Source organism: Alligator mississippiensis, chromosome 5 (assembly GCF_030867095.1).
Source record: "Alligator mississippiensis isolate rAllMis1 chromosome 5, rAllMis1, whole genome shotgun sequence".
In the NCBI taxonomy this organism is placed as follows: domain Eukaryota; kingdom Metazoa; phylum Chordata; order Crocodylia; family Alligatoridae; genus Alligator; species Alligator mississippiensis.
In genome coordinates, this window is record NC_081828.1 from 209,260,742 (window position 1) to 209,272,882 (window position 12,141).

A 12,141-nucleotide genomic window follows, 5' to 3' on the forward strand; every position below is an offset into this window, starting at 1 on the left:
AAAAAGGAAATTCTCATGAATTAACAGTATTCAGAACACTTTCAGCAATTTAGATTAAACAGTTATTTCTTTTTGAAATTAAGATTTCATATTGCTCTTTTAAAAAATAATTGTTAAATGTTAGTTTTCTTTGTCCTTCAGTTTATTCAATGAAATTGCATTAAAGAACTATTTTAAAACATAGATTTTTTTATGTTAGTTTATGCAAGTGGTGGTTTTCAAGACACAAATAGCAAATTATTTAGAAAACTATATCTTTGAAACTAGTCATGGGCCAAGGATGAAACTGGCAGGGAAGTAACACAGTGATGGAGAATATTAACATTATTGGGATCAAACTAGTCATTATTACTTCTCAAAACAGAAAAGAGACTTTTGGATCTAGTAAAAATATTGCTGTTTCATTCTCAACCAGATGCCCACTGATCCTGTTGACACAGGTCCCAGATAAGAATTTTGTCCTCCAGTAGCTCCATTACACAGGTATTTTTCAGAAGTTTCAGGAATCAGTGTGCCAAGTGTCACAGTTGCTTCAAATCAGTGAGCTTTCACACAGACTAGTTGACATCATGCATCACTGCAGCCCAAGCTATGAGGCCATCATGGATTCTGACAAAACAGTTTGGGAGATGCTGGCTACTTTTCCTTCAACTGCTAAAAGGATGAGCAAAAATTACCATCTAAGGGGCAAAGTATTTGTATCCCTACCATGCATCATCTTCCCTTGGTGGTGACTACTGCTCATGAGCAAGCTGAGGTCAACCCCAAAAGAGAAGCCTAATATTTTGGACTTAATCAGAAGAAAGTCACTCTTCTACTAAGAAAGTCACTCTTCTACTAAGTTGCTGTTTAGCATAGTGAAGTATCAAGCTCTCCTCACCAGATATGCATTCCACATATGCAAATGTGTCGTATTCAAAACAGGGGGAAAACTGCCTATCCCTTGTTGAGGGGCAGTTGGTCACTTAGACTTGACTAGAAACAGTCTTGAATGTTATCAACACTGCCTCGGGAGCCATGGCTACAGCAGTGGTATGCGAGTTTTCCTGGTTATGAGGTTTGGCTTTCCAAAAGGAGTCTAGGGTCCAGAATGTGTTAAGACCTTCTGTTTGAGAGCTCAGAACTGTTCAGCATAAGAACTGACAGAACTACCGTACATTCCTTCAGATTTTATTAACCAGCTCCAAAGAGGAAGCTAAAATAGCAGGAGTATCTCAGGCTTAGAAGTTTCAGTGCCTTCAGTTGCTATCTCAAGTTCAAGATGGTAATCTTAGTAGCTATCATACCATTTCAGCAGGAAGGGGACTACTTTGCCCCTCTTGATTAAAAGAGGCGTATTTCCTTATGTCCACAAGGACATAAACTCATAAGGTTTTCATAAGGAAAACCTTATGAAAAATGTTTTGCATTTGGAAGCTTGCCTAACTCTATCCAAACTATGCCGTTGGTCCAATAAAAGATATCATCCAAAGAAATCCCTGCCTTTTTCTTATGCTTATGCCTACTTTTATGACAGGGCATGCCAGACTTCATTTGAGATGTATGCAGTTCTGGTGGCAAACTATACATAGCCTGGGAAAACATCCAATAAGCAAGAGAGAAGATTCCCCACCTAGTCCAGTCTTTCCTCTTTTGGTGTAAAGACCCCTGGCACTTGTTTTTTTCACCCAACAATCTCAAGATTCCTTAATGAGAAAATAACATAATAGTCACTGGTTTGAGCCCATGGCAACATGTTCTCTGTTTCACCTTTCCAAGGGAATAACTTACTTGACAATGACTTTAGTAAGAAAGATAGGTGAGATCCAAACCATTATCCTTCCTATACAGTCTTTTACCCAGACAAGTTGTCATAAAGATTCATTCAGAGTTTTGCCAGAAGTGGCTACTGCATTCCACCTTTAGCCAGAAAAAAACATGTTCTTTTCCAAGCCTCGTGCCTTCTGAGCTCAAATATCCCTGCCCTTTCTTAGGGCTGTTTATCTGCCTGTGATAATTTTAGGTTCCCCTGTGAAATGCCAAGATCCAGCTCCCAGTATGTATGCACTGCTGAGATGGCAGCCACTGTGGGGATGCATACATGGGCAATCACTGCAAGGGAAAAAGAGAAGATACCAGAAATTGGAGTTTTTCAAGATGTATTGTCCATACGCACACCTTCATCCCGCCCTTTGTTTGAATTACAAGCAATAGCTAAAACTGAAGAACAGAAACTGCACCATCTTTTCTTCCCTTAGTATGGGGCAAAAGAAAAAGAAGAGCTTTAAGTGTGCTCTATATATACTATAAAGGCTAGAGTCTTCAATCAAGAGCCTTGGGCATTTATGCAATTCACAAGTTGTGAAGGACTCTAATTTTTAGCAAGTAACTTCTCTTTTCTTTGGATGAAGGGGCTTGTCTGACTGATGACCCTCTACCAGTCTGAGAACAAAACAGAGAAGGAAAGTACTTACCATATCTGTATATTCAGTAAAAATTACAATCAGAATGCTGAAGAGTCCTACAGAATACATTTGACAAGGTGACACTTTGAACATTTTCTGTACATCACATTGTTTAATTTTAATCAGGCTTTCTTAGGAATTATATACTTTTTAGGTTTATAGGCTGTGGCTTTTTCGCATGCCAAACACTGACAGCATCACAACACATGTGTCTACTATTACATTACTAGAATATTTGTGTTGCTTATTTGAGACTGTCCTGAAGATATGCAAGTCAAGGGCAATTAAAAATGGTTATTTGTTTTGCAGGAGAATTAGAAAATGCACAAGGTACACTGCAACGCTGTCTGGATTTAGATCCTACCTCAGCAGATGTACATCTTCTAATGGCCCAGATCTATCTATGTCAAGGAAACTTTAAGGAATGTTCGTATTCATTGGAGGTGGGGGTTAGTCACAATTTTCAGGTGAGAACTAGTAATGAATAAAATAAAATCATTATATTGAAAGTACACGTTCACAATATACAATCACAATGTCTGCTAATCGCCTAAGTTACACAAAACATTCTCTTAGTTTCAGATCCAGAATTGGTTCCATAGGCACCTACGCAGGATTTAGGCAGAATTTAGGCGCTTAATCCCAGAAGGTAATCGGGATAAACCCTGTTTCAACAGACATAAATCACATTTTGGTGCCTGTTTTCATCAGATCCTCCATTTTTCACTATGGAGTAATCTAAGCACCTAGATTTAAGCTTTTGTCTATGCTCAGAAGCAATCCAGTTTGATCACTACCTCCTGTCTGATCTCCATTGTGTTCCAGATTAGTGTTTAGGAGGCACCTAACCTCTGCCTTCATCCCTGCTATTACAGGGATATCTAACATTTCAGGCGTATCTAAGTCATACTGACAGCAGTGACTGCAGCTGCCTGTTGTGTATTGCTCTAGCCTTTCTTCAACAAAAGGGATGGATGGTTTCCCTACCCAGCCTATTCTGTAACCATGGCAAGTGAGATATGGGTTTGACTCTGTGGAGCCCCAAGTGAGGGGGTAGAGATAAGGAGCCCCAGTGAAGGGGGAGGAAAACCAGAGGGCTGAGAGCCCAATATGTTTATATAGAGAGAGCACACTGACATGCTGCTCCAGGAAGGGAGCGAGAGTCCCCATGAGACCCTGGAACACCAGTCATGGTGTGAGTCACCCCAGCTCCCTCAACCTGGGAGTTACCCCCTAGTAGGGATCAGAAGGCAGACCCAAGAGAGTTAAGGGGCTAGTGGCAGAGGCCTGAGGTAGAATACCCTTGACTGGTCAATGTTGGGGCCAGAACCAGAAAGGTCAAAAGGGCCAGGGGCCCACCACGAGGGTGTCCAGAGCTGAGAGCCTGGGGTCCCGACTGGCCTTGGAGGTGAGGCCAGGGCCTGTGTAGCCAAAGGTCCCGGGGGACCACGCCCAAAAGGCGAAATGGTTTCAGGGAGCCAGACAACCCGAATGAAGGTGGGGTAGGCCACCTGAATGGAGGGATTGTATAGGGGTCCTGATTGGAGGATTCTGGGGCCCAGTGTGGGGCTGGTGAGATCAACAGCTGGATGCCATCTGCGAGGCATGGGCTGTGGTGTAAGAGAGGTACGGAGCTGCAGATAACGCCCCCTGGCATTGAGGCAAGAATGGGCAGCCTCCCACTATAATTAATATCTTATATGTGGGAAACCTAGCACTGTGGCTAGGCGGGGATCCCCACTTTGCCACAGACTCTCTTACCAAAGAGGATCTTGAACCTAAGTCTTATTTCCTGGGCAAGTGGTCTGACCACCAACCTAGTGTGGAAACAGTGGATATTGCTGCTGCTGCTACCAGTCAGTTAGTTTTCTACCCTATGAGTTGGATATTCTGGATTTTAAATGAATGCCAGCACTTAATGTGCAGCTTAATGGGCTTGACTAAACTGTGGAATGGAGTGGGGATTCATATAAGCCCCTTTGTACAGTGTTCTCTGTTGTGGTGTTTGCTTCCTCTTGCTTACTGTCACTTTTGGTGCTTATGCTGCTGGAGTCCGGGTTCTCTAAAAGGTGCATGTTTGAGTCACATTGGGGTCACCAGTGGAATTTTGAGGCATGGGGGTGTTTGGGTGGGACTTTGCTTACTGTCACTTTCCGTATTTAGGCTGCTTGGATTTGTGTGCTTTAAGAAGTTGTTGTCTTTAAGCAGCCCTCTGGAGCCTGGGATGCAATTCACTAAGAGCGATTTACATTTATGTTCAGTGGAGAAAGCTTAGAGATTTATTGTCACTTGGACAGTACACCAGCTGGTCTGCTTAACAGTCCACCCACCTTGTGAAACTTGCCCATGACAAGTAGCAACACAGTTCATCGATTATGCTCCCCTAGGATGCTATGAAAAACAAGGCTCGCAGCCCCTGTATTTATACCCAAATTTCCCTAGTCTTGTGCCAGTGTTTATTGATCTTTTTCTTGTGATGTCCGTTTCTGCTTGTCTGTTTTGTCATGTTCACTCATATGCATCTTCGGTTCTTTTTATTTTTGCCTTAATTTATTTTTGCCTGCTTCTCCCTTCTCAGACTAAATTCTTTCCTTATTAATGGGTTCTTACTTTTTACATTACTTCTCAAGTCATTTAGCTAGTGTCTTCTTTGGATCACCTCCTTTGCTCATTAGCGTGCTTTTATTTGTTACCTTTCTTATACAGGTTTCCCTTGCCAATCACGGTTTTGCCAACCACAGTTTTGAGTATCCACACTTAATATTCTATATACCATTTTGGCTAGCATGGTATACAGTTTTGAGTAACCATGGTTTTCTGTGGCTGTGCATGAGCCCACCACCTGCCATTTTCCCATAAACCTTTTGTCTTACCAAGCACGGTTTTGCCAACCATGGGAACTTTCAGGAACCTAACCCCAGCGGTTGGCAAGGGAAACCTGTAAAACCATTCAGTGGCCAGTGAAGCCTGCTCTTCCCAAGCTCCTTTTCAGAGCCTTAGCTTAACTATAGCTTAGCTTAGATTTCCTATGTAATAGTCCTAGACAACTTCCGGCTCTCAGAATCTCTTTTCAAAGGCATCTAAGCCTCACCATTGACTATATTCCAGGGATTCCAGGCACCTGCACCTGGTCATTTGGGATTATGGTTCTTGGGCAAAACAATTAAGTGCAGAAGTCTCTTTTACCAAACTGGATCTGCCCTTTGGGCAGTACAGTCAAGTCATTGACATACAGCAGAAGTGAAAATGCATATAAACCGATCCTGGCACTAGGCACTGACACACACAGATACATCCTCATCCTGTTTTTTTACTTCTGCATGTATATTTATACTGTCAGAAAAGCTGATATTCCCAAAACAGCAATTTGTTTGGGGGGGTCTATTGTCACCACACTAGAGGTAGGGTAAGAGATATTATAAGGAATATAGTCTTATGCCCTGAGAGTGGTCATTTTTTCATAGATTCATAGTTTCTTAATGTTGAGCCTGAATGGATCTTCCAGGAGTTTGAGGCCATTACTCCTCGTTTTTCTGGTGATGCCCTTTCCCCTCTGGAAGAATGAGTATCTTTCTAGTAGGCATATTTAAAACATTTTTGGTCTGGAGATACCTTCTTTGCTTTACTTTCAAATTTAATATTTTTTTTTTATTTGAGAGCAATTTTTCTGTATCTGAAAAAGCTGTTCACTGTTCCAATGCACTTTGAAAATTCCACAGTAATGGTTTCACATCAAAAAGCAATTGAGAATTGAGTTTTAATATTTGATTAAGTAATTATTTTAGGAGCATGTTCTAGTAGTAAAGTATCTGAATTTCTCCCTTCATCATAAAACATGCTCTTACTACTTTTTCCAGGTTCGTGATTATCCACTATATCACTTCATCAAGGCTAGAGCACATAATAAAGCAGGAAATCATCCAGAAGCCATCAAAATTTTAAAAATGATTATCAATTTACCTTTTATGAAGAAAGGTGAAATTAAAAAAGTCCATGGTACCCGTGTGACAACCAGTGAACAAGTATCCATATACCTAGAACTTGCAGAAGCTCTTCGACTAAATGGGGAGTTGGTAAGATATTATATGTATTCCATACTTTTTAACAAAGATTTTAATTACAAAGTCAGGAACCATTCTCATTAGGAAAATCTAAACAAAATTCCATTGAGAAACCAAACTAGACAAAAATTAATAGAAAACAACAAGATTGATTTTTGGTGTTAAAATGACTTTTGAAAGTAGAATTGAAAGTACTGTGTGACATTCATAAGGCAGCAACATATTTTCAAATTTGCAGACTGCTACCATGTTGACTGATAGGAATTTCTTATGGGGTGCAGTCTATGCCTGACCTTGTAGAAGAATAAGAAATAAAGAGAAAGATTCAGCATTGATCTTTTGGGGTCTGTAACATATAGGCGTCCTGGGGCTGCTCTCAATGTATGCCTGCCCACTTGCTTCTGGGCAGACCACCCACCCATCTCTTCTGCCATGCCTTGATGTTCCTGATTGTTTGATTGATCTTAATCAGGCAGGAGGCTGCCCTTTACCTGCCCTGATCACAAGGGCCTCTATATACACTCCAACCGTCCCTTAATGTGTCCCATGCCTCAGAGATGTTTCCTGGCCTAACACCCAGCCTTACCATTATCTCACTAGTAATTGGGCTCCCAGCCCCTTCCCTAGGCCTACCAGCCCCTTCCCTAGGCTCTAGGCCCTGTTCTCAGGGTCCAAGCCCTGTCCTTGGGCCATAAGCTTCTCCCGGCTCTAAGCCCCATCCTCGGGCTCTAAGCCCTGTCCCTGGGCATCACACTGCTCTCTGTGTCTCTGGGCTCCAGACCACTTTACTACAGGCTGCAAGCCCCTCACAACGGGGACGAGGGCTCCAAGCCCTGTCCCACTACATTCTCTAAGTTACCCTGTATCCCTTCTCCTGGGAGCTTCCCTAATGGCTCCCAAGGGCTCAGGGCTCCACCCCCCCGGATACTAATTCCTGGCTCCCTAACGTGCTCAGGCTCTCCTGTGTGCCTGGGCTCCCTCTGTCTCGGATGACAACCCACCAAGGATATGCGGGCTGGGATTTTCAGGTGCCCCTATCCACCTTTCACTGGGGAGGTAGCTGGCCTGGTATTTCTGGGAAGCTACCCTGCCACAGGTAGGTCCACCAGGCCACCCTTCCCCGGCAGGGTGAAGTTTCAGGTCCTGCCCAGGACCGGGAGTCTTCAGCCACTCCCATAGCTCCTCCCTTACTTCCAAGTGGTGCTGAGCAGGAACTCAGCTGGTGCTGACCCTCTGGCTTTTGGCAGCAAACTGCTGCCAGCTCTGCAATGCAGAGCCCAGCTTGGCTTGATTAGACTTGCAGCCAGCTGTGGCTGCCTGGCTGCTGCTCAGGCCCCTGATAGTAACAGAGCACCTTGTGCTCTGTTACAAGTCTCACACAGCATATCTTTCATAGTTTCATAGTTGGCAGGGTCAGAAGTGACTTGAGCAGATCATCAAGTCCGACCCCCTGCCATGTCAGGAAAAAGTACTGGGGTCAAATGACCCCAGCAAGGTGTTCGTCTAACCTCCTCTTAAAGACCCCCAGGGTAGGAGCCAGCACCACTTCACTTGGAAGTTGGTTCCAGGTCCTAGCCTCCCTGACTGAAGTAGCGCCTCCTGATGTCTAGTCTGAATCTACCCTCTGCCAGCTTGTGACCGTTATTTCTTGTCACTCCTGGTTGTGCTCGGGGGAACAGAGACTCCCTCGATGCCTGCTGGTCCCCTCTGACTAGTTTGTAACAGGCCACTAGATCCCCCCTCAGCCTTCTCTTGTGGAGGCTGAACAGGTTCAGGTCCCTTAGCTTCTCCTCGTAGGGCCTGCCCTGCTGCCCCCTGATCGTGCAGGTGGCCCTCCTCTGAACCCTCTCCATGCTGTCCACATCCCTCCTGAAGTGCGGCGCCCAGAACTGGATGCGCTACTCCAACTGCAGCCTGACCAGTGCCGCATAGAGGGGGAGGATCACCTCCTTGGACCTGCTTAAGATGCATCTGTGGATGCATGACAAGGTGTGCTTGGCCTTCCTGCCCGCATCCCCACACTGTCAGCCCATGTTCATTTTGGCATCAATAATGAGTCTAAGATCCTTTTCTGCCCCTGCACTAACAAGAAGGGAGTTCCCCAGCCTGTAGATATGCTGCTGGTTCTTCCTCCCCAGGTACAGCACCTTGCACTTGTCAGTGTTGAACCCCATCCTGTTCTCATCTGCCCACCCCTGTAACTTGTCTAGGTCCAATTGCAGCCTATTCCTCCCTTCTAGCGTGCCCACATCCCCCCACATCTTAGTGTCATCAGCAAATTTGAATAGGGTGCTTTTTACCCCCTTGTCCAAATCACTGACGAAGATGTTGAACAGCATGGGTCTGAGGACCGAGTCCTGTGGGACCCCACTGCCCACATCCCATCAGGTCAAAAATGACCCATCCACCACCACTCTCTGGGTGCGGGTCTCCAGCCAGTTAGCGACCCATTTGACTGTGTAGGTGTTGATGCCACAGTCCCCTAGTTTTTTAATGAGAATGGGGTGAGAGACAGTGTCGAAGGCCTTACTGAAGTCCAAAAAGACTACGTCCACTGCTACACCTGAATCCAAGGATTTTGTGACCTGGTCATAGAAGGCCACCAGGTTGGTCTGACAGGACCTGCCTCTAATGAACCCATGTTGGTTGCCCCTAAACATAACCTCCCCTGCTGGCCCCTCGTGGACATATACCAGGATAATTCTCTCAAAAAGCTTACCCCAGGATCGAGGTAAGACTAACTGGCCTATAGTTTCCTGGGTCCTCCTTCCTCCCTTTTTTGAAAATGGGAACCACATTGGCCCTTTTCCAGTCCTCTGGCACCACACCAGAGCACCATGAGTGCTCGTAAAGCCATGCCAGGGGTCCCGCAATGACCTCTGCTAATTCCCTCAGCACTCTGGGGTGGAGGTCGTCAGGACCAGCTGTTTTAAATACATCCAGTTCCTTCAGAAGTTCCCTGACTAGATCCTCACTGACCCTGGGCCTGGGTGCACCTCCCCCGGGGCCTGAGGGGGTCCCGGCGGACGGGCTGATCTGGTCCCTGCTCAGGAAAATGGAGACAAAGAAATCATTAAATAGGTTAGCCTTGTCTGGTGTGACAACCAGATTTCCTAGTGTGTCTTGTAGAGGCCCCACGTTACCCAGTACCTTCTTTTTGCCCCCTATGTATTTAAAAAAGGACTTCTTGTTGTCCTTGATCCGGGTCGCTAGTCCCATCTCCACCTTGGCCTTCCTGACCACCCCCCTGCAGCCCCGAGCACCCGAGATGTAGTCCTCCATGGTGATGGCCCCTCCCTTCCATTGGGTGTATGCCTCCCTTTTCGCTCGGAGACGTTCCTGTATGCTTTTGGTGAGCCATGGGGGCTTTTGCGCCCTCTTGCCCCCTTTGATCCTTGTTGGGATTACCTCCCTTTGGGCTTGAAGGATCGTCTCCTTAAGGAACAACCACTCTTCTTGGACACCCGATTCCCCTCCCCTCCAGGACCTCAGTGCCTCCCCAACTATTCTCCTTACCTCATTGAAATCCGCCCTCCTGAAGTCCAGGGCTGCTGCCTTGCTGCAGGCTTTTGCCACTTTGCACTGGATGGTGAATTCCAGCAGGCGATGATTGCTGTCGCCCAGGTGGTCGAACACCCACAGCCCCCTCATGAGGTTGTCACCTGTGGCCAGCGCCAGATCCAACAAGGCATTTCCCCTGGTGGGGCTATGCACCTCCTGGGTTAGATGGAGGTCCTGTACCTCGACTAGGAACCTACGTGAGCGGTCAGACCTGGCTGACTGCTCTTCCCAGCAGATGTTTGGAAAGTTCAGGTCACTCATGATGACCACGTCTTTTGACCTAACTACCTTCATGAGCTGACTTAAGAATTCCCGGTCTAGCTCTTCCCCTTGGTTGGGTGGTCTGTAGTAGACCCCCACCATTAAGTCCCTTTCCCCTTGACTCCCTTGTATTCTAACCCTGAGCACTTCAGTGTGCCCCTCATCTGACCTTGTGCTACTAGATGTGGATGTGTATTCCTCCTTGATGTAGAGTGTCACACCCCCACGTTTTCTCCCTGTCCTTTCCCTCTTGTACAGCCTATAGCCCTTGATATTCACTGCCCAGTCATGTGTTGGGTCAAAGCAAGAACACAGGAGCGATATGCTTTCTGCCTAGCAAAAAAGTCTTAGGATATGGACAAATGGATGGTTTAGCTGCTTTAAAAAAGGAGGTGAAGCTGCTGCTCCAGAACATACAGCAGCTGCTGTGATCTAACTGTTATGTCTTCATGATCTGTTGTGATACAAGTGGGATGGCCAACGTGCAGCAAGCATGCCAGAAGCAGCTTGGGCAGCTGCTGTCTGTGGCACCCGATCTGCAGGTGCTCAATGAACAGAGGCTCTGGAATAGAGACGGGAGCTCCAGCCTCCAGTCACATGAAGCAGACCAGGAGCAGGATGCTGCTGTGAAGTGAGGTAAGAGCAAGGTTTACCCTTCTCTTGCTATGCAGTCACCACCAACTTGAGCACTCTGGGTCCATGCTCACCATATAAAACTTCAGCAGCGGCAGGGCCAAGGAATGGTGAATTTAGCTCTTGGTACTGACACTTCTCTTGCAGCAGAGTCCAACCTCCTCTTTGCTTTGTGGAACTGTAGGATTGAGGGCCCCTACCTCCATTCCGGCACCTCAGGGTGCAAACTCTGTCAGGTTCACCTTTGGGGAACAGGGATCAGAGCGACACCTGGGGACGTAAGTTAGGGCAGTCCTCTCTAAAAAGGTTGGCCACCTTTTGGATACATCTCTCTATCATCTTAACTCTGACCCTGAATAAAGCAGGTTAATGTTGGGGTGGTTTTGTTACACTTGTATCTCTACAGAATCATACAGACATAACAGTTGCATTCAGATAGCTTGTATCAGTATCCTTTGATACTGATACAATTGTCATACCATGTTCCAAGAGGAACTGTACAGATTTTGAACCCAACTGTGATAAAAACCATTGTTCAGAAAAAAAAATTGTTTTGGTTTACAGTCCGTTTGTTATACCAAACTCTGCATTCATTTTATAAGATATGACCATAGTTTGTAAATTCTAGGGCACTTAAGGTTTAATCAATTAATAACAAAACGATAATGATTCCTGAAAAGCAAAAATTTGTGTTGTAAATTATCGATAATAAATTATATTACTGTAGTAGATAGTAATTTGCCCTCTTAATAGTAATTAAGCTGAAAATATTTTTTCTACAAAATACCAACATGTTAGTGGTTTTCCCTAATAGTACTGAGTGAAATCCTAACCCCACTAAATTCTAAAAGAATTTTGCTATTGATGTTACCTAGTTTGACCTGCTTGACTGGGCTTTTTGACCTGCTTGGTCAGGCTTTAAACTAAGCCTGCCAGGGGATGTGGGCACTACCACCACAGCAAGTGCACTGGGCAACTTTTGCAATTCCAGCAGGCTAAGGCACTCACCAGCCCCGGAACAATGTGTAGGGAAGACTAGGGCCTCCAATGGGACACTTACGTGCTTGTACACCAATGCCAGGAGTCTGGAGAACAAACAGGAGGAACTGGTCCTCCTGCTAAACAAGAATGACTATGCTCTCATAGGGAAAATGGAGACCTGGTGGGACTCTGGCTATGAC

The 12,141-nt window shown here is 45.5% G+C and overlaps 1 protein-coding gene across 3 annotated transcripts in view; it reads left to right on the forward strand.

The window, feature by feature from the left end:
• TTC21A (tetratricopeptide repeat domain 21A) overlaps positions 1 to 12,141 on the forward strand; it is a 73,301-nt gene that overhangs the window by 16,563 nt on the left and 44,597 nt on the right. For all 3 annotated transcript variants that reach the window (XM_014608965.3, XM_019499264.2, XM_019499271.2), the window contains exons 13-14: positions 2,754 to 2,911; positions 6,302 to 6,517. In XM_014608965.3, the coding sequence (XP_014464451.2) occupies positions 2,754 to 2,911; positions 6,302 to 6,517 (374 nt within the window). The remainder of the gene's footprint in view (positions 1 to 2,753; positions 2,912 to 6,301; positions 6,518 to 12,141) is intronic.